Below are 27694 nucleotides of genomic sequence, written 5' to 3' on the forward strand. Positions count from 1 at the left end.
AAAAAAAAAAAAAAAATTGTTAGGGGATCCCGCGAACCGGCCGGTTCATCCGGGCCGGGTCGACCGGGACCAACGGGTGAACCGGACCAGTACCGGTCCCCTAATCCCGAAGGTCCCATCTCGCGAATTTCAAACGGGACCGGGTCCGGCGAGCCGGTTCTCGGACCGGTCGCAGGCCGACCCGGTCCCCCTGCCACCCCTAGGTATTACTAAACTAGAAAATATAAGTGATGATTAAGGTACAAGTAGCAAATGCAGAAGTTAAAAGGAAAGAAGGTCCTGAATTATAGTTTGGAAATGTCTACCATAGAAGTTTAATTGCACTGGTGTATAGGTTTGACACTATGATGGTTGAAGGTGTTAAAATGGACGAAGTAAACATTGCAATCACATGACGGAGTTGTCCCAAAAGACTTCCAATTTTTTGAGATTCTTGTGAAATTAACAAAATACAAAAATATAATGATTCACGAGATGCATAGGTAATTCTAATGGGTAGAATTAAGGTTTAGTTTATGTTGCTACACTTATATTAAGTATGTTTTTTTGCCCAGATCTTTTTAGTTCATTACTGATTTGTATTTTAATAGAAAATATAGAAAAACCTTTGTAATAGAGTATCCTTAATAATTATCTGAGTATTAGAATGGAACTGCTCCAAATGGAACAAAATGTATATTGAGTGTTCATATAGCCGGACCTCAATTAGTTTAGGTTTGAAGCATAGCTATTGTAAAGTACACCTACACCTCAATCCCAAACCAGTTGGAGTTGGCTATATGACTCCTCAATATCCATATCACTCCATTTAAGTTGTTGTAAAGTAGTATTGAAAGTTTGAATCCGCATAGGGCGGAATGGTTACAAATGGACCATACAATCTATTCTAAAATTTTGAGATTTTAGGCATAGTTATTATTGTACTTGCACTATTATTGTTATTATCTTTGACAGGTTTAGGAACTACTTTAATATCTTTTAACAACTCTTTGGACTTCGCTAAATAAACAAATCATGTCAACCTATTTATTTTCGTTTCAATTCACAGGAAATAAAAGGGGTGAAGTATTATGTTTTTGCATCTCCTTCTCTTTGGTTCCTGGAAACTATATGCATCTTTTTCAGCAGACACTTGTCCCATTCCCCAGTTCTCTTTGTATTTGTCTTGCTCTTCAAATTGCAAAACATATAAAAAGTCTTCAGCTTTTCCGTCCTTGTGCTCAGGACATTGAATTTTTTATCCAAAATGTGATACTTCCGTCAGCTATGCCAGCAAGAACTTAGCTCTCTGTCGTTATCTACAACCAACTTAAGTTCCAGCTCATATTTTCCTAGTTTCTTCACTTTTGGGCATCTTAGTACTCCTCAGATGTATTTGTACAATCTTCTATGTTTCTTCATATTGCAGAGGGTTAACTTTTTATTTTTCATGGTCTGAGTATATTCACAAAATGACAATCAGCAACATCAATTTGATGTCAGGAATTCAAATATTCTTCATGGATCTAGAGAAGTAATAACCTTTCTTGTTTCTACAGGAGTTTAGGAGATTGAAGCTTTTATGATGCCATTTCTAATTAAAAAAAGATTGAAGTTGTGGTGATGGAAGGACCTTGATAATGATATCTTGGTGAAGATACTTCAACCTTTTCCAGTTGATATCTGTAATTCCTCAAGTTTGTCGTGCATGGCAATTGGCTTGTTCTGATCAACTTCTCTGGAAAATGCTGGACTTTGCAGTATCGCAATCAAATTTCATCAGATTCCCAAGGAAGGCCGTACGTATATGTCGACAGTCCGTCTCAAGAAAAATTAACCCGCCTCCTAAATATTTACTTGAACTTCAGTCGTGGAAACATACAAACATTGATTTTCCATCAGAATATGTATGTTAACGACAATCAGTTGAATTTTACTGCCGAGAGGTATTTCCCCTATAAACTTTCATCTTTCTATAGTATTATAATTATAACTTAAATCAAGAAACCATACAGCAAGCATCGTTTCAGAAATATCAGATGCCCTATAATTTTCCATTGTTCTTACAGGAGAAGCAACAACTAATTAGATCTCCTCTTTTTCAGGTGTCCACAGCTTAAATGCCTTGTTATGCCTTCTTGAAACAAAATAAAAAGCCGATCAATATGCAGGGCTATTCATATATGGGAAGATCTTGAATCACTAACGATGCGTAGTATAAAAAGTCCTGCATATGTCATTGAGGAAATTGCCAGGAGTTGCAAAAAAAATTCGGAGCTCAAGATTATGGGACCCTGTGATATGCTGTTTGCATCTACACTGGTATCATTTCTTCCAAACTTTAAAATGTTGAGTGTGAGGTGCAGAGTGTTATCTAAACCTGCTCTGGTTATTATCTTGGAGGGGTTAAAAAGTTGAAAGTGCTCAACATATCTCATTGCATAATTATTGAAGACCCTCCACCCGAACCAATGAAAATTCTGACCAAGCTTGATGAATCAATTCTTGAAAAAGCGTCTAGGTTAGACAAATTCCTAACCTGTATGAGTGACTCATGCATCATGTGTCAGCGCAGTCGAAATGATGAAGGGCTGATGAGGTGGTATAAGTATGAAGAAGACCTCTGGAAAGTGGATGAGGTGAGATCTCTTGCAATTTGACAACTTTAAGAATGTACTGCTTCATGAGTTAAAGGTCCAGCAACCCAGTCATTGTTAATGGACACGAATCAGCTTCTAGTTTGCTAGAGCAGCGAGTATTATCGCTTTGTGTTGTTTCATGTAGCACAATGCTACTTCGTGCTGTTATTTTGTATTTTAAGTATTTTCTCTTCGACAGGGTTCTTCTTGTTTCTATGATCTTATGCTTTTTGTTTCTGTGCTTTTGTAGTACACTCTAGATTATTTATCCGGTTACATATGTTTGGCTAAGCTTTTGGGACACTAAAAGTGTTTATTTTCCCATAAAAAAGTGCTTATTTAAAGAAGTGAGGTATTTGGTTAAATTTTTGAGAGAAAATAAGTGTTTTTGAAAAGTTGCAGAATTTGTTTCTTTCGAAGTCCGAAAAAGAAAATTTTCTTCAGAAGTGCTCTTTTTTAAAACACTTTTGAGAGTATACTAAAAGCTTGGTCAAACACCAATTGTTGCTTAAAGGGGCTCTTTTAAATTTAACACTACTATTTATGTAGTTAAGTCTTACGGATGGTCTTTCCATGTAATTTTCTCAATTAATTAGCCCAACACATTATTTCTCAACAGAAGTTTTTTTTTTTTTTTTGGAATTTTTACATAAATAATATATTTTATTTGATTAATTACGTTTTTTAAGTGTTAGTTTATTTTTATTACCATGAGTATAATTTTAGCTTTAATAATCATTTGATATTCAACACAATAGGAGTATATATATACTCTGGTGGTATCAATGAAGAAAAAATCACTTATGTGAAAGACTACTAAATTACTTTTTGATGTTATTAGAGTATATCTACACTCTGGTGGTATCAAAAAGTGATTAAGTGAAATCCTTGATACAGCTAGGGTATATATACACTCTGGTGGTATCAAGAATAATTTAGTGAAAGCAGGGGTATATAGTATCAAGTATTGAATTCAAAATTTATTATAATTATTGTTTATTTTTTCTTTTATTAAATGATATTAAAAAGATATTATACCTGAACTTCAAATATTAAAAAATTATTCAAATTAGTTTATGTGTTACTCCCTCCAACTCATTTTATGTGGCAATATTTGACCGGGCACGGAGTTTAAAAAATAAATGAAGACTTTGAAATGTTTACCAAATTATCCTTTAAAAAGTAGACACGTTTTTCTCTCTCCTCATAAATGTATTGGAGTATTATTTTAAGATTAAGTGGGACCAATAAGGGTAAAAGAAGAATTGTACCTTAAAATACTTATCATATTAGGAAATGTGACATTCTTTTTGGGACTGACCAAAAAGGAAATGGTACCACATAAAATGGGACGGGGGAGTATTATATAAACTATAGTTGTAATACAATTTGAATTCAATATTATACATTGTTATAAATTTGATTGTCATTATTCCAAAAAAATACAATACATTTTAACAACGTAAAATTAATTTAAATTGTACCGAGATATTAGAAATTCACACATAATACTTATAATATATTTGTACTAAAAATGTTTTAGTTATATATTCAACACAATAAACATGCCTAAATGTGTATTATATATTGAATTCAAATGTATTACAATTATTTTTTCCCACTTATTAACGGTGTTAAAATATATTATTGTATTTAAAATATTTTAGTTGTATATTCACAATGTGCATTAAAAAATGCATATAATACATATAATGTATTGAATTCAAAATATATTACAAGTATAATTTATATAAATTTTTTTATTTTATTAATGATGTCCATATTTTTTTAAAAACAAAATGTTAATCTTCAAAACATCCTTAAACATTAAAATAATTGAAATTTAAAAAAGAAAATAGAGAGAAAAAAATGACTGGAAAAAAAATGAAAGAGAGAGAAAACGATGGAAGAAGAGAGAATGGGAAAAAAAATACCGAAATAAAAAAAGGAGAGAGACAAAATAACAAAAAAAAAAGGCAAAAATGAAAGAGAAAGAAAATGATGAAAGAAAAGAGAAAGAGAAAAAATGATGAAATAAAATAAAAGGATAGAGAAAAAATAACTAAAAGAAAAACAAGAATGAAAGAGAGAAAATGATGGAAGAAAAAAAGAAAGAGAAAGAGAGAAAGAAGACGTATTAATGCAAGAAAGAAAATATAAAGAAGAGAAAAGAGAAAAAAAATTGGACAATTAATGGAAGAGAAAGAATATAAAGAGAAAAAATATTTTGTTATTTTGGGTAACAAAACTAATGTTATTTTCGGTAAGAGAACATATTGTATCGTAATTCGTAATTAATATATTATATCATATTATTTATGTAAAATGACCTTTTAAAAAATAAAAGAACACTGGACTATTTTTCTTGCTATATATTTTAGAACTCTTTGATATTTGTCCATGGGGTATTTCATTGCCTTATTGGTTCATTAACGAAAAATTCTATGATGTCATTTAGTATTTCAGACGAGGTATACAGCGAGATACCTTTGTCAGAGTCAATGTACTCGATTGTCTCCAACTTGTTCGGATGAGGTGTATCAAAATTGTGAGGAATGTTTTGTGCTTATTCTCATTATATGTTTGATAGGAATGACATTTTTAAGTTTTGGGTAATGAAAGACTATGTCAATTAATCTTAGACTAAATTGTTTATTATACAAGGTATCCATCTTAAATCAGTCATACCAAAATATATGTTTTCGGATGAAAAAGTGCTAGTGAGTTACAGACGTGATTCACATGGTTGTTATTATGTCTTTAGGACATCCAAAGCACCATTTGGATTATGGCTTGAATCTGATGTCATTTAGCAAAGATTCGTTTATACAGCAAGTTTGATCTTCTCAAAATTAAATAGTTAAAGGTATTTGCTTATGTATGATGGAGTCATTGGACTCTTTTGTGTTTTCATATTATAAATTGAACTCTTTGTTGCACTTTGACAATATTCTTTTACTCGTAAATATCGAACTAAACTCATCTTATGTATTCGTAAAAGAAGAAAGAAAGAGATTAGTATATGATGCCTCTGTCCTTAATTACTTGACCATTTTTCCTTTTTTAGTTATCCCTAATTACTTGTTCATTTTGACAAATCAAGAAAGGACAAAAGATTTTTACCTATTATACCCTCAATTAATTACTTTGAAAAAGGTAGAACTTCTTGAAAAAGTTAAGTTTTTAATTCATCCACTTCATAATTAATAGGAGTAAAATGATAAACTCATTATGTCAATAATTGCTTTCTTAATAGGTGTGTCAATTCAAAAGTGCACAAATAATTAGGAACAGAGGGAGTAGCTTAAAACGGAGAAGCAATTTAGTAGTACCTATATCTTTCATATTGTGTCAAATCCTGAAATTGTTTCTACAGATATGAACAATAATGAGAAAAAACAATTTGCAGCCAACAAAATATATTAGCATCTATATTGTATTCCCTAAATTCATGTTTCTTCAAATCTTAAGCAGAAAATATTTATCAAAATACTTTAGTTACAATGTAAGTCGATTTTTAGAAGCTTGTCCAAACATGTTAATTTTTTTATCGTCGTTTTGTGAATTTCATATCTAAACTACTAAAATCATTGAAGAAATTAATGAAAAAAATAATCAAACAAATCTCTCCCTACTTTAATATTTGCATAAATCTCATAATAAACATGAAACATTAAAATTCAATTACGAAATGAACAAAGTTAAACTACATGCTTTCAAAATGCACAAACAAAGCAATTGAGAGCCAATATAGATGGCAAAACTAATGAACATATATAATACCAAAAGAAGAAAATATTAATATACAAATTCACAAACTATTCATGCTAAATTTGTTCAGCACACAATCAACAAATTCATATATAGATAAGATTAAATTAACATTTTAGTGGTAAAAAAAGGACCTTTATTGCTGATTTTTTAAAGAAATAAATATTTGTTGTAATTAGGAGAAAATACAATTTTTGAGAATTGAGATCCTTAATGAACCATAAACACAAACTAGAGCCTCGAATGACAACTTCAACGAAAATAATTGATGCCTCTCCTTCATGTATACTATGTCTAACTAGCTATATGAAGGAAAAACAAAAAAGACGTCGAAAAAATAGAGTTCAAGACTGAAAAGAATTAGTTTTTGTAAAGAAATGATAGGAAGGATTATTTTTAGAAAGAAAAAAAAAGTAATACTCGTTCCAGTAAAGAAAAGATTTTCGAATTTGGTAGAAATTTAGGCTTGTTTGAATTTTAAATTAAATTTACCAAAACTATATTAAATGAGTAATTATAAGATTGGGTGAAAAAAAAAAGTAATTATTAGATTACTAAGTAAAAGAAAAAATATGTTATTATTAATCAACAAGTGTATTGTTGTAATATTTGCTCAAATCATTGAAAAAAAAGGAAAAAAAAAACAATGTGTTAAAAATTTTCTGTTGATTAATTTTCAATTTCATACAGTGGTGGAAGGAAGCTATTGTAGTCTCCTCCTCTTCATCTTCTCCAAGTACAAGTATGGCTGTAGATCTATGGAAAATACTGAAAGATTCAATCACACCTCTCTCTGACAACATATTTACTTTCTACTATGTTGTCTCGGAGATTTCTGGTTCACCTGATCATGGTCGCCACCACAGATTTCGAGGAAGAGATGCCACCCACAATTCAGCTTGGAGAGAAATCTGAAGAGGAATTGATGGCAATTAAGGCTCAGATCTATAATATTTCTCAGATCAGGTAATTTTCATAGTGTTATAAGATATTATGTCTTCTGGGTAGGTTTTCTTTCGCCAGAATATTCATTTTTTCATTTGATTTACTTTCTATGTGAAGCTATGAATTTGAATATTTAGATTTTTGTTGGGTAAAGTTCTAAGCTTTATGCGAATATTTAGTTTTCTGCTAAATTAGTCATACTATATCCATGCGTGGAGAATTTTATCACAGCCAACTCAAGTTACAGCTTTTGACTTGTACTAATATTGTCACCTAGTCGATTGAATCTCAACCGATTTAACAACAGCTAGCAAGCCTTGCTGGTATAATGAGCTTCCCATCATTCAACCAGAAACATATTTACATACTAAGTAATTAACTTGAAGTGATTATAGGTGAGAATTTAATAGTTGTTATGGAAGACTAGGAAGACCCTGTTAAACCATCTAAAAGTCAAAGGACCGTCGAAAAATAATACTGTCTAAAAAGCTCTAGGCAATTTAAACAAATTTTCCTTCATACATAGGTAGACTTTCGAGAAGTTCACTAACATTGATCCGGTTGAAAATCCATCACGAGCAGGTCATGTGGAAGCAAACAAAGAAGTTACAAACAAGACTACCATATATATTTAGTTCTATATGAATATGTTTGCCTGCAGATGGTCTGAGTTAAGAGGGAAGGGAAGAATGGAGGTTAGATATTAAGATCAGAAACACGTGAGAAGCATATGATGTTTAGTCTCTGTTAAAATATTTACCATAGTAAGGGTTATGACTGAAAGTGCACCATGTGAAAGAAATAGAATCATTTTGAGTCGAAGTCCAAATAATAATGGACTGTTGTGAGCCTTTCCTCCTTTACAATACATTAGGACATTTTTAAGCCCTTTTCGTTCAGAGTATGACTTTAAGAACTCTCATATAACTCATTTATCTTGTTTTTTTTTAGAAAGAAGAAGAAATCATATTTCTCACATAAGAATTATATATTTTCATTATCAAATTTTAATGCTCCTAAGAACTCTTGGATACCTCTCGGGAGATTTCTTGTTCTTTTCTCTTTTCCTTTCATAAATGCAAATGTTACAAATACTTGCAGACACGTCATTTTTTTTTTTGAGAAAGTTAACATTTTATAGACAAGATACACCAATAGTGTATTCTAGTAGTAGTTACATCTGGGATTTACAGTAAACAAAACCAAAGAAATCTACCACCTATATCCCTCCTAAACTATCTAAAAACTGAGTAATATCCTCCACCTTTTTGGGAAGTACATAGTTACACCAAAAAAAAAAGGTTATAAGACAATTCCAACTTCAGACTTTGGAAAGGGATGCTCTTGTTTTCAAAACATCTTTGGTTCCTCTCCCTCCATATTGTCCACCAGATGCAAACAGGGACAATCTTCCATCTCTCTTTGTGGTCGGACAAATTTCCTTCACTATTCCAGCGTGTTAGAGCTTCGGAGGTATGCCTTGGCATGGACCAACTGATACCCCTTAAGTTAAAAAACACCTGCCACAGTTTCTCTGTCACTCTACAATGGATGAAGAGATGGTTTGTTGTCTCTATTTCTCTTTCACAAAAAAAACATCTGGAACATAATTGTCTTCCCCTTTTCATTAGATTGTCTTGAGTTAGTACTGCTTGTCTGGCTACTAACCAGGTGAAACAAGCCACCTTGTGAGGTACTTTAACTTTCCATATCATCTTCCAAGGCCATGGTAAGAGCATTGCAGCTGGCCTATCAAGGTGTCTGTAAGCTGATTTTACTGTGAATTTCCCATTTTTGGCCTTCAACCAGTGTAGGTTGTCTTCATTAGGTTGAAAATTGATGGCCTGCTCCAGAGTATTGTAGAAATCTGTTAGACTGTCAATCTCCCAGTCATTCAACATTCTCCTAAAAGAGAGGTTCCATCCTTGATTGTCCTGACATCTGCTACTGTTGCCTCCTTCTGTTGGTTCAAATTATAGATCACCGGGTACAGCTGCATTAAGGGATATTGACCAACCCACACATCATTCCAGAATGACGTCCTCCTTCCATCTCCTATTACAATTCTAGAGTTTCCCCACAATTTAGGCCATTGATTCCTGATTGTCCTCCATAGACCTACCCCATAAGGGCTTCTAACTTGCTTAGTGATCCATAAGCCTTCCATTGTGTATCTGGAAACTATAGCATCTTTCCACAAACCTTGTTCCCCTGAGACAAACCTCCATAGCCACTTCAATAAGAGACTTTGATTCTGAACTTTGAGGTTCTTTATGCCCATTCCCCCTTCCTTTTTACTGTTGGTCACGACTTCCCATTTCACCAAGTGATACTTCTTTTCCCCCTCTCCATTTCCTTGCCATAAAAAATTCCTCCGGATGGAGTCTAGCTTCTCTAAAACATTCCCTGGCAAAGGAAATAAAGACATCATATAAGTTGGCATAGCATCAAGTACACTATTAATTAGGGTCAATCTTCCACCCAAAGATAGGTATTGACTTCTCCAGTTTACCAACTTTTTTCCACACTTTTCCACCACTGCATTCCATATGTTCCTTGACTTACTCATTGCCCCGAGAGGCATCCCTAGGTAGGTGGTAGGCAGTTCTCCCACTTTACCTCCTAGAATATCAGCCAGACTGTTGATGTCTGGAACTTCATTCACTGGGTAGATAAAACTTCTTCCCCAGTTTATGTGCAATCCAGAAACAGCTTCAAACAGAACAAAGATGACCCTTAGATACTTCAGTTGCTCTTTCTCTGCCCCACAGAACACTAAGGTGTCATCAGCATATTGCAGATGGGAGATATTTAAGCCCAGAATGTCACTGTCATTCATCCCAAACCCCTTGATCCTGTTATTTAACTGTGCTGTTTTCAACATATCACTCAATCCACCCATAGCGAGTATAAACAGAAAAGGGGAATGGGGGTCCCCCTGTCGTAGTCCTCTTTCAGAATGGAAAAAGCCAGAGGGAGTACCATTAATTAATACTGAGAATTTTACTGTACTCACACAGTATTTTAACCAATTTATCCACCTATTTCCAAAACCCATCCTCACAAGTGTATTCCACAAATAATTCCAATTGAGGTGATCATATGCCTTTTCTATGTCCAGCTTACATAGAACCCCAAGGACTTTATTTAAATTCCTCACTTCCACACATTCATTAGCAATAAGTATGGCATCCATGATCTGCCTACCCTTGATGAAAGCCATTTGATGTTTATCCACCAGCTTGGACATCACTTTCTTAAGTCTTTCTGTTAGTAGCTTGGATATGATCTTATAGACACTGCTGATCAGACTAAATGGGCCTGAAATCCTTCAATTCTGTTGCACCCATTTTTTTTGGGATCAAAGCTATGAAAGTAGCATTAAAGATTTGTGTAAATTTAATTTGTATCATTTAATCTTGATGTAAAATCAAATTAGATGATTTGAAGATTTTCAATATAATGCAATTGACATATTTCAAACGGCTAAATCTCTTCCTAATTATGAATGCTTGTTCATTAGAATTATTTTTATTACAACTTCCTTTAATCTCATTTTAAAGATGTAGCTCATTGATTTCCATTTATATCAATTTACTGGGAACTGAAAGACAAGGTAAATGGCTTGAACATCCAAAGGTAAAAGATCGTCTTCAAACGTAAAAAATCTATAGAATTTTTTTAAATAACAAGGACTACATAATCTTTCAATGTTACTTTAGTGTGTATAATAAATTAGTCTCGTGTTCTTTGAATTCATAGACTTGTCAACATTATCAAATGTTTAGTTGGTCACTTTACTGATTAGACACTTCAAAGGATTACAGATTGTATAATCTGAGAATTTTACGAGAGTGATTAGTTGAAGGAATATGAAAGTCAAGTAATTTAGAGAATCTACGTCTCTTAAGTCTTCAAAGAAGAGGCCGTCGATCGTTACTAAGATCCTCTTTGAAAACAGAGAAATATTAAATATAATTCTATATTGGATAGAATTTACCACCCAATTTTAACTTTGATATTTATAGAAAGAAAATTAAGTAATCAATTTGCATAAGCTGCCGTTCAAGTAATAGGAATGCACTAAATGAGGTGAATCTGAGAAAATGACGGACCTCACACAGTGTACTCAGTCCACATAAATACTCTTTTTGACTGTCACTCTCCATATCACATGGTCTATAGTTCAGGTGTTAACAACAACTGTCCACAATACCCCATAATTTAAGTGTTAAACTGGAAATATGTGAATAGTTTAGGGAGTTTAGAGGTATTAACTCAAAAGAAAATCTCACTTAAATTTTTTATTTTTTTTATCATTTATCAAAACAACAGGTAGGATAGCAAAAAAGGAAAAAATGTTAAAGATTGTTGACCAGAATCAATTTACAGGTGGATGACATTTCCATTCCATTTGACCAAGATTTTGTATACAACTCTTACTCCTGATCAAAGCTCACTAACATCCCACAATTTTCACCCAATATTTTTTGCGCACACTGAAGTGAATAAACAATCTAAAGGTATGTCCTAAATCTCTCTCTGTCTTATCTTCTTCTTTTCATTCTCTAAGGTTGTTTTTCTGATTAATTCCTTCCTCATGTCGGATCTTGATTCCAAAAGTAGTTTTGGGTGTTAAAGGAATTCGGTGTACACTTTGTGGAATTCTCTTCTCCTTTTTATGGCTATTTGAATTTTGCACATACAGATCTGAATTTAAGGTTCTCTAAATTTGTATATCTTCGTTTCCTTCATTTCAACTATTCGTAATTTAGTGTGGTATGATAAAATGTGTGTTTTCTTGTTATAACGTTTAACTCTTTGTCAAGGTTGGTTTTGATTTACTGAATATTCATTTTGTTTAAATAACGATTCAATTTGAGTCCTGCAAACAAGAATGTAGCTTCTTTTGATATTTTTACAGACTTCTCATCGTTACCCAAGAAAACTGTAACATCATTTTTTTTACCTGCATAGGTTAAATGCAAATGTTGCTTTGGTTATTCTGTCTTTTCTTTTCTCAAAAAGAGATTTGGAATGTTACCTTCTCAAAAAAAAAAAAGAGATTTGGATTTTGAGGCATCTAACATATAAGCTCCATAGATAGAGGATTAGTAGTTTATATGAGAGAAAAGATTGATGTAGGCTTCATATCAGTTGCTAAAACTCTAATGTTTGTTCCCTTTTTATGGAAATTAGTCGGCAACTAGCACTTTAGAGGCAAACACACTCATGCCTCATTTGTTTGCAATTAATGGAGGTCTTAATTTGAATTGTTCAGATTCAGACAATTAAGTGCATTTGTTTGTCTGATCTGAATCTTAATCATACAGATTCAACTCATTAAGTGCATTAGTTTTTGTTTCGTTTAAAACCGCTTAATGGATATTATTAGGTCTGAATGAATCAGACTTGTAGCAGAGTCTTAATATTATTCAGGCTCTTTTAAAATAACACTCTTTATTTCACAAAACCTTCCATGCCTCTTGCTTTTCTTCTCCGCCATGTTTTCACGCTTCTTCCCCTCCTTGCTCAAGCAGATACCAATCTTTCTATTCTTGAATTGGTAAGTTTCCATAATCTTTACCAGTAATTTTTTTCTGGTATTTCTGATATTCGAAACATTTTTGGGTGTATTGATGTTTATCAAGAACTCTTATTACCACAAATATTTTTGTCTAGTGTTATCTATTGTGCGTAGACTCCAAAACATCTTGGCATGTCTTCATCTTTGTGGCATCACCAACTTACATTAAAAAAAAAACATAGGAACATGTTCCATTATTCATATGCCCATGGGCAGTGAAGAAACAGGTGGTTGACTGTCTCCTGAGTTTTCTTGCAAAATAGCATCTGTTGACCTACTGCAATCCTTACCTATTCAGGTTGTCTAGAGTAAGGCAAGCATTGTTTAGTTTGATCCAGCTGAAGCACTTAATCTTCATAGGTAGATTGGTCTTCCATACTAACTTCCATGGCCATCGAGCAGGTGCTCGACTTTGTGAGCATGGTTGTCTATAATATTCTTTCACTGTGAAATGAGCCTTTGCTTCCCCATCTTAACCTATCTGGTTCACTTTCATCAATACTGTGAGCTTCCACCTTTGTTAACATTTCCATTTAACTCCCATTACATAAAAATTAAAATCTTAGGTATTCCCTTTAGTCCAACTCTCAATGGTTTATGAAATAATAATTATCCCCAAGCATCCCAATAACTTCTCTCCACTCAAGTCACCTCATGTTGCTTGGGTTCAATTAAATTGGATTCTTTAGCTTGAATCTATCCCGAATGAATTATAGAAATTCATGGGGCTTCACATTTGGTCTATGAGTTCCCATTGGCTAATTCAAAAATGTAGTTTTCTGCACAGATTCATATATTTTTAGGTGTATATGCAATTCTTATAGTAAAGATACATTTGCTTTAAGGCCCTCTTTTGTTTTTTTATGTTTAAAGAAAATCAAAAAGGGCTTCCGGTACACTGGCTAGAACTATGCTTGAAATTGTGTTATAAAATGTAAGTGAAAGAAAAAGAGGAAGCTAAGATTATATTTTTTCTGTTGAGGCAAAAAACTTCATCAAATGTATCAAGAAGATGCAGAAGAGAAGTACATTTGAGCTTAGAAATTAATGAAAAGAAAGTTAAGAGAAAAGCGTAACGAAATCTCAGAATTAAATTTCCTTACTTTATTTGGAAGGCAATTGAAAAATGTATGGAAATTTGGTTGGAGGGATATACCGTATAAGGTAGGATATTACTGATTTACCTTTGATGAGAAATCGTTGAGATCACTGGCAAAGTTAAGTTAGAGACGGTTTTAGTAGAAGTGACCGTCCTCCATGTTAGTGAAGAATAACGACACTATGCCAGCAAGAACTTAGTTCTCTGTCGTTATCTACAACCAACTTAAGTTCCAGGCTATGTTTTCCTAGTTTCTTCACCTTTGGGCATCATAGTACTCCTCGGACGTATTTGTACTCTCTTCTATGTTTCTTTATATTGCCGGGCTTAACTTTTTCTTCTTCATGGTCTGAGTAAATTCACAAGAACACAAATGACAATAAGCAACATCAATTTGATGTCAGGAGTTCAAATATTCTTCTTGGATCTAGAGAAGTAATAACCTTTCTTGGTTCTACAGGAACTTAGGAGATTGAAGCTTTTATGATGTCATTTCAAAAACAAGAAAAGATTGAAGCTGTTGTGATGGAAGAAGGAAATTCTCCTGTAAGGAGATGGGAGGACCTTAATATTGATATGCTGGTGAATATATTCCAGTCCTTTGACCTTTTCCAGTTGATCTCTGTAATTCCTCAAGTTTGTCCTGCATGGCAATTGGCTTGTTCTGACCAACGTCTCTGGAAAACACTGGACTTGTCAGTAACGCAGTCAAATTTCATCAGAATTAGAGCACCGCCGTATGTATATGTCGACACTCCATCTCGTGAAAAATTGACCCGCATCCTAAAGATTTGCTTGAACCTTAGTCGTGGAAACATACTGACGTTGATCTTCCATTATAATTTGTATGTTGACGACAATCAATTGACTTATACTGCCAAGAGGTATTCCCCTGATAAACTTTAATCTTTCTATAGTACTATACCTTCAATCAAGATACTGTATAGCAAGCATTGTTTGAGAGTTCAGGCTTCTGATATAATTTTCCATTGTATATTTAATACAGGAGAAGCAAAAATTACTGTGAAAATGAATTGGACAGCTAATTAAATCTCCTCTTTTTCAGGTGTCCACGGCTTAAACGCCTTGTTATGCCTGCTTGGGAAAAACTAGAAAAGCAAACAATATGCAGTGCTTTTCATGAATGGAAAGATCTTGAATCACTGACGATGCCTAGTTTAGAAGAACCTGCATATGTCATCGAGAAAATTGGAAGGAGTTGCAAAAAAATTTCTGAGCTAAAGATTATGGCTCCCTGCGATATACTGTTTGCATCTGCACTGGTCTCATTTCTTCCAAACTTGAAAGTGTTGAGTGTGAGGTGTACAGAGTTATCTAAACATGCTTTGGTTATTCTCTTGGAGGGGTTAAAAAAGTTGAAAGTGCTCAACATATCGCATTGCATAATTACTCAAGACCTTCCTCCACCTGCACGGATGAAAATTCTGACCGAGCTTGATGAATCCATTCTGGAAAAAGCGTGTAGGTTAGACAAATTCCTAACCTGCATGAGTGACTCGTGCATCATGTGTCAGCGCACTCAAAATGATGAAGGGTTCATGAGGTGGTATAAGTATGCAGACCTCTGGAAAGTGGATGAGGTGAAGTCTCTTGCAATTTGAACACTTTAAGAATGTTTTGCTTCATTAGTTGAAGGTGCAGTATAATGTGTAAACTCGTGTGTATGAAACACAATAAAACCTTTTAATGCTACTTCTGTGTTGTAAGTCTATTCTCTTTGACTGGGTGGTTTTCATGTTCTTCATGTTTCTATGTTCTTTTATGCTTGTTGTTTCTCCGTTTCCGTAGTACACTGTAGATTCATTATCTATTTACGTATGTATTGGCAAACGTAATTTTATAGCATGTTTGACAAGCTATTGGGGGACGAAAAGTGCTTATTTCTCAACAAAAAAAAAGGGTGAGGTGCTGCTAAAGCTTAGAGAAAATAAGTATTTTTGGGGAGTAGCTAAGTTGTTCTTCAACAGTTGAAAAAAGTTTTTTTTTTCTTCTCAAAAACACTTTTTTGAGAAGATGCACTTTGAAACACTTCTGAAAATAAGTGTTTTTGAAAAGTATCAGAATTTGTTTCTTTCGAAGTCGGAATAAGTAGATCTTCTTCAAAAGCGCTCTTTTTGAAAACACTTTCCAGAGTATGTGAGTGATTTTTTTAAAAAAAAAGTTTGGTCATATTAGTTACTTAAAGGGCTTTTTAAATTAATCAGCCCAACACATTATTTCTCATCAAAAGAATATTTTTGAAAACAAAAAGAACACTGGACTCATTTTCTTCCTATATATCTTGGAACTCTTTTTCTTGCCATATATTTTAGGAGTTAATATTATAAAGATGATTAACGATCAGACCACTTTTTTCAATGAGCGGCCTTAATTAGATCATTTGCAATAGCAAACCTTAGCTAGGAAATCATAAGCAATAGAGAAAAGTTGAAGCAACTTCTTTTCAAAGGTACACTACTATCTCGATTATATTGCCGAATATCTTTTGATGGATTATATATATTATACAATTGCCGGCAATTTTCAATTTAAGTTGACGAGTTGTTTAGGTTGAGTCTTTAATTTTTAATTTTAGGGGAAAAGAGTTGCAAAACATTCAAATTAAAGAAAACAAAGAAGATGTATGTTGATGTGACTTCGGACATCCTCATCAAGTTACCTATGCAGTCACTTCTACGATTCAAATGTGGATGACAATGATTTGTAAGTCATACTTTTCGGTGAAGCATCTCAATCATGCGAGGAATGACAAAAATTCCCAAAAGATCCTTGTTAACCAATGGTACCCTAAATATGAGGAATTTTCCTTGTATTGTTTTTTTATCATCAGTTCAATAGATTGAGCAAGTATACAAACTTGATTGTTCTTCTAATAGTAAATCATGGCATTGCACATTATATTGTTGTTACCATGGCTTGGCATTTATCAGGTTTTATAACTTCAAAGTACACTTTCTACCTTTGCTATAGAATCCGTACACAAGAGAATCAATAGTCCTCCCCCATCCAAAAATTTTCCCAAGGGACTATTATACTTAGAGATTGGGATATGAATCAACTAGTGATGACTACAAGATCCTTAAGATTGATGACCAATCATGCAGTGAAATTCTCACGTTGAAAAGTGGTTCCTTGAAACTAACGGATAAACATCCTATTGATGTTCAACATATGCTCACATGTACCGACTCTTTGGTATTTGTCCGTGGGGCATTTCATTGGCTTATTTCATTCATTAACGGAATATTTTGTGATGACATTTAGTATTTTCAGACAAGGTGTACAGAGAGATACCATTGCTAGAGTAAATGTACTCAATTGTCTCTAACTTTTCATACGGAGTGTTTCAGAAGTAGGAGGAATGCTTTGTGCTTATTCTCATTATGTGTCTGATAAGAAGGACACTTTTTGAGTTTTAGGTAATGAAAGACTATGTCAACAAATCTTGGAATTGAATTGTCTACTATAAAGATATCGATCTTAAATCAGCCATATGAAAATATATGTTTTCGGATGAAGAAGTGCTACTGAGTTGCAGACGTGATTCGCATGGTTGTTATTATGTCTTTAGGACATTCAAAGCACTGTTTGGATTGTGGCCTGAATCTGATAAGGATTCGTTTATACATAAAGTTTGATCTTCCCAAAATTAAGTACTCCCTCCGTCCCATTTTATGTGACACTTTTCGGATTTCGAGATTCAAATAAGTATAACTTTGACCGTAAATTTTTCATAGATCTTTTAAACATTTTGAATTATCAATTGTTGTGACTTATAGTACTTTTTACGTAGTTTACAAATATATAAATTTCATTTCAAAAAAATTGAAGCTTTCATGCGCAAACCAGGTCAAACTTAAACTGTTTGACTCTTGAAAAACGAAAAGTGCCACATAAATTGGGACAGAGGGAGTAGTTAATGTTATTTGCTTATGTATGATGGAGTCACTTGACCTCTTTTGTGTCATTATATTACAAACTGAACTATTTGTTGCACTTTAGTAATATTCGTCTGATTGTAAATATTGAACCATACTCATTTTACATACTCATAAACGAAGAAAGAAATTAATATAAAGCTTAAAATAGAGAAACAATTTAGCAGTACCTATATCTTTCATACTGTGCCAAATCTTGAAATTATTTCTATAGATATGAACAGCAATGAGAAAAATAATTTGTAGCCAACAAAATGTATTAGCATCTATATTGTATTCGCTAAATTCTTGTTCCTTTGAATCTTCAGCAGAACGTTAGATATTTACCAAAAGACTTTATCGCAGTGAAAGTCAATTTTTAGAAGTTTGTCCAAACATGTTAGTTTTTCCATCGTCGTATTGTGAGTATCATAACTAAACTATTAAAATCATTGAAGAAACTAGTGAAAAAAATAACCAAACAAATCTCGTTCGACTTTAAAATTTGCATAAATCTCATAATTAGCATGGAACATTAAAGCTTTATTACGAAATGAACAAAATTAAACTACATGTCTTCGAATTGCACAAACAAAGCAATTGAGAGCCAATATAGATATCAAAACTAACGAACATATATAACACCAAAAGAAGAAAATGTTAATACACACATTCACAAACTATTCATGCTAAATTTGTTCGGCACACAATCAACAAATTCATATATAGATAAGATTAAATTCACATTTTAGTGGTAAAGAAAGGATATTTATTGCTGATTTTTTAGAGAAAAATATTTGTTGCAATTAGTGAAAATATAATTTTTGAGAATTGAAATCATCAATAAGCCTTGAACACCAACTAGAGCCTCGAGTGACAACCTCAACGAAAATAGTGATACCTCTCCTTCAGTGTATTAGGAGCTATATTAATATAGCTAGCTATATTAAGGAAAAACAAAAGAGTCGTCGGGAGGATAGAATTGAAGATTGAAATGAATTATTTTTGTAAAAGAATGATAGGAAGGATTATTTTTAGAAAGAAAAAAAAGCAATACTCTTTCAAGTAAAGAAAAGATTTTCAGATTCGGTAGAAATTTAGGCTTATTTGAATATTAAATTAAATTTACCAAAAATATATTAAATGAGTAATTATTAAATTACTAAGTAAAAGAAAAAAATATATTATTAATCAACAAATGTATTGTTGTTGTAATTGTAGTAATATTTGTTCAAATTATTAGAGTTTTTTTTTAACTCTTTAACAGTTAATTTGAATTTATTATTTTGACGGATCAAATTTATTTTTTTACTTATTTTCTTGTAATATAAATGCTCCAATTATTTCTTTAGATATAAAAATTAAATTACAATATAGCCAAAAAAGTAATTTTACATTTTTTTCTTACTTTCTTTTTTCTCTTTTACCATTCACATTTTTTTATTTATCTTATTTATACATGAAAAAAATGGGTGTTAAAATTGTTGTGTTGATTAATTTTCAATACACACAATCCAATAGTAATAATCATTAAAAAAAAAAAAGGTGTTAAATTTTTTGTGTTGTTAATTTTCAATTTCATTCAGTGGTGGGAGGAAGCTATTGTAGTCTCTTCCTCTTCATCTTCTCCAAGTACAAGTATGGCTGTAGATCTATGGAAAATACTGAAAGATTCAATCACACCTCTCTCTGACAACATATTTTACTTTCTACTATGTTGTCTCGGAGATTTCTGGTTCACCTGATCATGGTCGCCACCACAGATTTCGAGGAAGAGATGCCACCCACAATTCAGCTTGGAGAGAAATCTGAAGAGGAATTGATGGGTTTGATTCAAAGAAGATGGCAATTAAGGCTCAGATCTATCATATTTCTCAGAGCAGGTAATTTTCATAGTGTTATAAGATATTATGTCTTCTGGGTAGGTTTCCTTTCGCCAGAATCTTCATTTTTTCATTTGATTTACTTTATATGTGAAGCTTTGAATTTGAATTTTTAGATTTTTGTTGTGGAAAGTTCTAAGTTTTATGCAAATATTTAGTTTTCTGCTAAATTAGTCATACTATACCATGTGTGGAGAATTTATCACAGCCAACTCAATTTACAGCTTTTGACTTGTACTAATATTGTTACCTAGTCGATTGAACCTCAACCCATTTAACAACAGCTAGCAAGCCTTGCTGGTAATGAACTTCCAATCATTCAACCAGAAACATATTTACGTACTAAGTAATTAACTTGAAGTGATTATAGGTGAGAATATAATTAGTTGTTATGGAAGGCTAGGAGACCCTGTTAACCATCTAAAGGTCAAAAGGCCGTCGAAAAATAATACTGTCAAAAAAGCTCTAGGCAATTTAAACAAATTTTCCTTCATACACAGGTGGACTTTCGAGAAGTTCACTAAGTTTGATTCGGTTGAAAATCCATCACGAGCAGGTCATGTGGAAGCAAACAAAGAAGAAGTTACAAACAAGACTACCATATATCTTTAGTTCTATATGTATATGTTTGCCTACAGATGGTCTGAGTTAAGAGGGAAGAGAAGAATGGAGGTTAGATATTAGGATCAGAAACACGTGAGAAACATATGGAGTTTAGTCTCTGTTAAAAAAATTCACCATTGTAAGGGTTATGCCTGAAAGTGCACCATGTGAAAGAAATAGAATCATTTTGAGTCGAAATCCAAATAATAATGGACGGTTGTGAGCTTCTTCTCCTTTACAATACTTTAGGACATTTTTAAGCCCTTTTCGTTTAGAGTATGACTTTAAGAACTCTCATATAACTCATTTATCTTGTTTTTTTTTTAGAAAAGAAGAAGAAATCCTATTTCTCACATAAGAATTATATATTTTCATTATCAAATTTAAATGCTCATAAGAACTCTTGGATACCATACGAGAGATTTCTTGGTCTTTTTCTCTTTTCCTTTCATAAATGCAAATGTTACAAACACTTGCAAACACGTCATTAGATTTGTGTAAATTTCATTTGTATCACTTGAATCTTGACGTAAAATCAAATTAGATGATTTGAAGATTTTCAAAATAATACAATTGACATATTTCAAACGGCTAAATCTCTTCCTGATTATGAATGCATGTTCACTAGAATTATTTTTATCACAACTTCCTCTAATCTCATTTTAAAGATGTAGCTGATTGATTTCCATTTATATCATTTTAATGGGAACTGAAGACAAGGTAAATTGCTTGAACATGCAAAGGTGAAATATCATCTTCAAAAATAAAAAATCTATAAATAAAAAACCTATAGATTTTTTTTTAAAAATAACAAGTACTACATAATCTTTCAATGTTACTTTAGTGTGTATAATAAATAACAGTAAGAGTCTCATGTTCTTTGAATTCATAGACTTGCAAGCCCAACGACTAAAACATTATCAAATGTTTAGTTGGTCACTTTACTGATTAGACACTTAAAAGGATTACAGATTGTATATTCTGAAAATTTTACGAGAGTGATTAGTTGAAGGAATATGAAAGTCAAGTAATTTAGAGAATCTACGTCTCTTAAGTCTTTCAAAGAAGAGGGTGTAGATCGTTACTAAAATCCTCTCTGAAAACAGAGAAATATTAAATATAATTCTATATTGCATAAAATTTGCTTGCCAATTTTAACTTTGATATTTATAGAAAGAAAATTAAGTAATCAATTTGCATAAGCTGTCGTTCAAGTAATAGGAATGCACTAAATGAGGTGAATCTGAGAAAATGACGGACCTCACACAGTGTACTAGGTCCACATAAATGCTCTTTTTGACCGTCACTCTCCATATCACGTGGTCTATAGTTCAGGGGTTAACAACAACTGTCCACAATACGTGTTAAACTGGAAAATGTGAATAGTTTAGGGAGTTTAGAGGTATTAACTCAAAAGAATATCTCACTTAGATTTTTTTTTGTCATTTATCAATAAAACAGGTAGGATAGCAAAAAAGGAAAAAATGTTAAAGATTGTTGACCAGAATCAATTTACAGGTGGATGACATTCCATTTCCATTTGACCAAGATTTCGTACACGACTCTCACTCCTCATCAAAGCACACTAACATCCCTCAATTTTCACCCAATATTTCTTGCGCACACTGAAGGGAATAAACAATCTAAAGGCATGTCCTAAATCTCTCTCTGTCTTATCTTCTTCTTACATTCTTTAAGGTTGTTTTTCTGATTAATTCTTTACTTATGTCGGATCTTGATTCCAAAAGTTGTTGTGGGTGTTAAAGGAATTCGGTGTACACCTTGTGGAATTCTTTTCTCCTTTTTTTGGCGATTTGATTTTTGCCCATACAGATCTGAATTCAAGGTTCTCTCAATTTGTATATCTTAGTTTCCTGCATTTCAATTATTAGTAATTTAGTGTGGTATGATAAAATGTGTGGTTTCTTGTTTTGTCAAGGTTGGTTTTGATTTACTGAATTTTCATTTTGTTTAAATAATGATTCAATTTGAATCCTGCTATCAAGAATGTAGCTTCTTTTGATGTTTTTACAGGCTTCTCATCGTTATCCAAAAAAATTGCAAACTTCATTTTCTGACCTGCATAGGTTAAATGCAAATGGTGCTTTGGTTATTCCGTCTTTTCTTTTCTCAAAAAGAAATTTGGATTTTGAGGCATCTAACATATAAGCTCCATAGATAGATGATTAGTAGTTGATATGAGAGAAAAGATTGATGTAGGCTTCATATCAGCTGCTAAAACTCTAATGTTAGTTCCCTCTCTATGGAAATCAGTCGGCAACTAGCACTTTAGAGGCAAACATCACTCATGCCTCATTCGTTTGCACTTAATGGAGGTCTTAATCTGAATTGTTCAGATCCAGACAATTAAGTGCATTTGTTTGTAAGATGTGAATCTTGATTAAGATTCAACCCATTAAGTGCATTTGTTTTTGTTTCGTTTAAAACCGCTTAATGGATCTTATTAGGTCTGAATGAATAATATCTGTAACAGAGTCTTAATATTATTCAGACTCTTTTAAAATAACACTCTTTATTTCACAAAACTTTCCATGCCTCTTGCTTCTCTTCTCTGCCATGTTTTCACGCTTCTCCCCCTCCTTGCTCAAGCAGACACCAATCTATTATTCTTGAATTGGTAAGTTTCATAATCTTTACCAGTATTTTTTTTCTGGTAGTTCTGATATTCACAACATTTTTGGGTGTATTGATCTTTATCAAGAACTCTTATTACCACAAATATTTTTGTCTAGCGTTATCTATTGTGCATAGACTCCAAGACATCTTGGCATCTCTTAATCTTTGTGGCATCACCAACTTACATTAAAAAAAACATAGGAACATGTTCCATTGATCATATGCTCATGGGCAGTGAAGAAACAGGTGGTTGACTGTCTCCTGAGTAGTCTTGCAAAAATAGCATCTGTTTCAGGTTGTGTAGAGTAAGGCAAGCATTGTTTAGTTTGATCCAGCTGAAGCACTTAATCTTCATAGATAGATTGGTCTTCCATACTAACTTTCATGGCCATCTAGCAGGTACTTGACTTTGTGAGCATAGTTGTCTATAGCATTCTTTCACTGTGAAATGTACCTTTGCTTCCCCATCTTAGCCTATCTGGTTCACTTTCATCAATACTGTGAGCTTCCACCTCTGCTAGCTTTTCCATTAAACTCCCAAGTTTCTGGTCCTGCAACCTTCTGAAATGCACATCCCAAGTGTTGTTTGTCTTATTTTGAGCAATTGAGGAGTCCTTATTCATAGCAATGTTAAAGATATTAGGATATTCCTCCACGAGAGTTGTTTTGTTGAGCCATCAATCCTTCCAGAACTTGATATACACACCAACCCCCCCAGGTTTGACATGAATTCCATGAGAGATTTCAGACCTAGCATACTGATATGTTTCCAAGGCCCAACTCCATAAAGCAGAACTACAGTGTTAGAGCTCCAGTTGTCCTTCCTACCATGTTTAGCAATGCTTACATCCTTCCCCATTGCCATTTCATAAGTAAGGATTTGTTGTGAATGGCCAGATCTTTAACTCCATTTCCCCATTGCAATTTGGAAGCAAAACTTTGTCCCGTCATTTCAAGAATAATGATGTCATTATATCAATAGCACTTGGGCATTTATTATGCAAGAAATGGTGCAATCCAAACAAGCTAGGATTCACATTTAGGATGCATCTCAAAACCCTATTTCTTTATGCGTATGGAGGAAAAGCCTCAAAGGATCACTTTCCAAATCTAACCCAAAGGATTCAATGATGATTGACACCCACAATTCACAATTCACATATACGAGCTTACATAAACACGTTACGATAATGCCCAACTAAGTCAACCAAGTGACTAACACTTAAATTCAACTTCACAAGTCTTAGCAAAAATCTATGCATTCGAAAGTCAAACCTTGAGTTTTAACTCCAATCCACCCATTAAACATGTTATGTAATCTAATTGCTCCATTAGAAATCCCACACGATATTGTTTAAGCAAAGGCCCATCACTCTTCATCATCTTTACCAACAAACATCCAATTTCAAGATTAGTTTTCTAAGGTTCAATGAAGCAATATTAAATATAAATCTTGTTTTATAAAAATTCTCTACTATGTCCATGGAGTATGATATATAAGATTGGAGTGAAGGGATAACCTTTTTGTCAAATCCTATAGTTTTCTCCCCATTGAACACCTTGTATTTGTATTTTGGTTAGGACTAACCGTATTGGTCTCTTCTCAATGATCTTGTACGAAGTTTGGTATGCCTAACTCAAAATATAACTTTTTGCACATCAATGATCAATGGAGACAAAGTTTACCCAAATAAAAAACCTATAATTCTCTAGACTTGTGCTCTTCGAAAATCCAAAGTTCCCATGATGTTGAGAAAAAGGGAATGCAATAAATGAGCCAACTATACCAAAGAAATGCATTAATTCTCACCTTGATGTAGCATTTATGGTGGTGAGTTCTCTTTTCTCTCTAGACCTTCAACAATCAAAAACCACAATAATAAACTCTCGTTCACCGTAATAGCCTTTAAAATGCTTCAACAATATGGGACGCTAGTTTTGGCGTGTTTGGAGAACTTCACTGCCCAGCATATACGTTCTAAACAAGCGTCAATTACTGAATGTCGCTCCTCCCTTTCCATTCAGTTTCTTATCTAATTGTTCCTCATTAGTTTAGCCAACATCCTCCTTATTTCAAGGCCCCTTGTTTGCATAAAGATTAATAACATATCATTGACATAATGATTGCTCCAATCATTTGGATAATTTGATTCATTCCAAGATTTCAAACACTCATCTCATTACATAAAAACTAAAATCCTAAGTATTCCCTTCAATCCAACTCTCAATGGTTTATGAAATAAATAACCCCAAGCATCCCAATAACTTTTCTCCACTCAAGTCACCTCATGTTGCTTGGATTCAATTAAATTGCATTCTTTAGGTCGATTCTAGCCCGAATGAATTGTAGAAATTCACGGGGCTTTGCACTTGGTCTATGAGTTCTCATTGGCTAATTTTCAAATGTAGTTTGCTGCACAGATTCATATATTTTTAGGTTTATATACAATTCTTATGGTACAGATACATTTGCTTCAATGCCCGCTTTTGTTTTTTATGTTTTAAGAAAAGTAGAAAGGGCTTCCGGTACACTGGCTAGAACTATGCTTGAAACTGTGTTATAAAATGTAAGTGAAAGAAAAAGAGGAAACTAAGATTATATTTTTTCTGTTGAGGTAAAAAGCTTCATTAAATGTATCAAGAAGATGCAGAAGAGAAGTACAATTGAGCTTACAAATTAATGAAAAGAAAGTCAAGAGAAAAGCGTAACAAAATCTCAGAATTAAATTTCCTTACTTTATTTGGAAGGCAATTGAAAAATGTATGGAAATTGGGTTGGAGGGATATACAGTATAAGGTAGGATATTACTGATCTTACCTTTAATTAGAAATCGTTGAGTTCATTGGCCAAGTTAAGTTAGAGATGGCTTTAGTAGAAGTGACCTGCCTCCATGTTAGCGAAGAATAACGACACTAGGTTTATGAGGAACGTAAGGTGAGTTCCAATATTTTCTATGATTTTGATTTCAGTAATGATTATTTTTATCCAAAATGTGATACGTCCGTCAGTTATGCCAGCAAGAACTTAGTCCTCTGTCGTTATTTACAACCAACTTAAGTTCCAGGTTATGCTTTCCTAGTTTCTTCACTTTTGGGCATCACAGTGCTCCTCTGACGTATTTGTACACTCTTCTATGTTTCTTGTATTGTAGGGCTTAACTTGTTATTCTTCATGGTCTGAGTATATTCACAAGAACACAAAATGACAATAAGCAACATCAATTTGATGTCAGGAATTCAAATACTCTTCCTGGATCTAGAGAAGTAATAGCTTTCTTGTTTCTACAGGAGTTTAGGAGATTGAAGCTTTTTTAATGCCGTTTCAAAAACAAGAAAAGATTGAAGTTGTTGTGACGGAAGGAGGAGATTCTCCTGTAAGGAGATGGGAGGACCTTGATATCGATATATTGTTGAAGATATTCCAGTCCGTTGACCTTTTCCAGTTGATCTCTATAATTCCTCAAGTTTGTCGGTCATGGCAATTGGCTTGTTCTGACCAACTTCTCTGGAAAACGCTGGATTTGTCAGTAATGCAGTCAAATTTTGTTAGAATTACAATACCACCGTATGTATATGTCGACAGTCCATCTCGTGAAAAATTGACCCACCTCCTAAAGATTTGTTTGAACCTTAGTCGTGGAAACATACTGACATTGATCTTCCATTTCAATTTGTATGTTGACAACAATCAATTGGCTTATACTGCCAAGAGGTATTCCCCTGAACTTTCATCTTTCTATAGTACTATACCTTAAATCAAGAAACTGTATAGCAAGCATCGTTTCAGATTTCAGGCATCTGAGATAATTTTCCATTGTATACTTAATACAGGAGAAGCAAAAATTACTGTGAAAATGAAATGGACAGCTAATTAAATCTCCTTTTTTTCAGGTGTCCAGGGCTTAAACGCCTTGTTATGCCTGCTTGGGAAAAACTAGAAAAGGCAACAATATGCAGTGCTTTTCGTAAATGGAAAGATCTTGAATCACTGACGATGCCTAGTTTAGAAGAACCTGCATATATCATCAAGAAAATTGGAAGGAGTTGCAAAAAACTTTCTGAATTGAAGATTATGGGTCCCTGTGATATGCTGTTGGCCTCTACACTGGTATCATTTCTTCCGAACTTGAAAGTGTTGAGTGTGAGGTGTACGGAGTTACCTAAACCTGCTTTGGTTATTCTCTTAGAGGAATTAAAACAGTTGAAAGTGCTCAACATATCGCATTGCATAATTACTGAATACCTTCCTCCACCCGCACCTATGAAAATTCTGACCGAGCTTGATGAATCCATTCTCGAAAAAGCATCTAGGTTAGACAAATTCCTAACCTGCATGAGTGACTCATGCATCATGTGTCAGCGCACTCGGAATAATGAAGGGTTCATGAAGTGGTATAAGTATGCAGACCTCTGGAAAGTGGATGAAGTGAAGTCTCTTGCAATTTGAAAACTTTAAGAATGTTTTGCTTCATTAGTTGAAGGTGCAGTATGTGTAAACTTGTGTGTATGAAACACAATAAAACCTTGTAATGCTATTTCTGTGTTGTAAGTTTTCTCTTTGACAGGGCGGTTTTCATGTTCTTCGTGTTTATGCTTTTTGCTTCTCCGTTTCC

At 33.3% G+C, this 27694-nt stretch overlaps 3 protein-coding genes across 8 annotated transcripts in view; all 3 read left to right on the forward strand.

Annotated features, from left to right (window-relative positions):
- The window catches only part of LOC125857558 (F-box/LRR-repeat protein At3g48880-like), a 104860-nt gene extending 102186 nt beyond the window's left edge, over positions 1-2674 (forward strand). The window contains exon 4 of one of the 2 annotated variants that reach the window (XM_049537157.1): positions 2579-2674. In XM_049537157.1, coding sequence (XP_049393114.1) covers positions 2579-2639 — 61 coding nt within the window. In that variant the 3' untranslated portion in view covers positions 2640-2674. Of the gene's footprint in view, positions 1-2518 lie in introns of both variants that reach the window. The other variant, XM_049537158.1, reaches the window with a different exon arrangement.
- LOC125857556 (F-box/LRR-repeat protein At3g48880-like) overlaps positions 1-15798 on the forward strand; it is a 49738-nt gene extending 33940 nt beyond the window's left edge. Inside the window, exons 1-4 of one of the 3 annotated variants that reach the window (XM_049537152.1) lie at positions 7194-7355; positions 11727-11857; positions 14481-14904; positions 15087-15794. In XM_049537152.1, coding sequence (XP_049393109.1) covers positions 14504-14904; positions 15087-15642 — 957 coding nt within the window. In that variant the 5' untranslated portion in view covers positions 7194-7355; positions 11727-11857; positions 14481-14503 and the 3' untranslated portion in view covers positions 15643-15794. Of the gene's footprint in view, positions 1-7193; positions 7356-11726; positions 11858-14480; positions 14905-15086 lie in introns of those variants that run through there. The other 2 variants (XM_049537151.1, XM_049537153.1) reach the window with 2 other exon arrangements.
- LOC125857557 (F-box/LRR-repeat protein At3g48880-like) lies at positions 7035-27646 on the forward strand. Of its 3 annotated transcripts, none has more exons than XM_049537156.1 (4): positions 7035-7131; positions 19598-19841; positions 26370-26793; positions 26973-27646. In XM_049537156.1, the coding sequence occupies exons 3-4, from the start codon at positions 26396-26398 to the stop codon at positions 27526-27528; spliced, it is 954 nt and encodes a 317-aa protein (XP_049393113.1). In that variant the 5' UTR covers positions 7035-7131; positions 19598-19841; positions 26370-26395; the 3' UTR covers positions 27529-27646. The 3 variants fall into 3 exon arrangements, with proteins under 3 accessions (XP_049393113.1, XP_049393112.1, XP_049393111.1); XM_049537155.1 differs by lacking the exon at positions 7035-7131 and adding an exon at positions 21150-21187 and having other exon boundaries at positions 19531-19840; XM_049537154.1 differs by lacking the exon at positions 7035-7131 and having other exon boundaries at positions 19531-19841.
- The last annotated feature ends 48 nt before the right edge of the window (positions 27647-27694 follow it).

The sequence above is a fragment of the Solanum stenotomum genome, chromosome 3 (assembly GCF_019186545.1).
Source record: "Solanum stenotomum isolate F172 chromosome 3, ASM1918654v1, whole genome shotgun sequence".
Classification (NCBI taxonomy): Eukaryota; Viridiplantae; Streptophyta; class Magnoliopsida; order Solanales; family Solanaceae; genus Solanum; species Solanum stenotomum.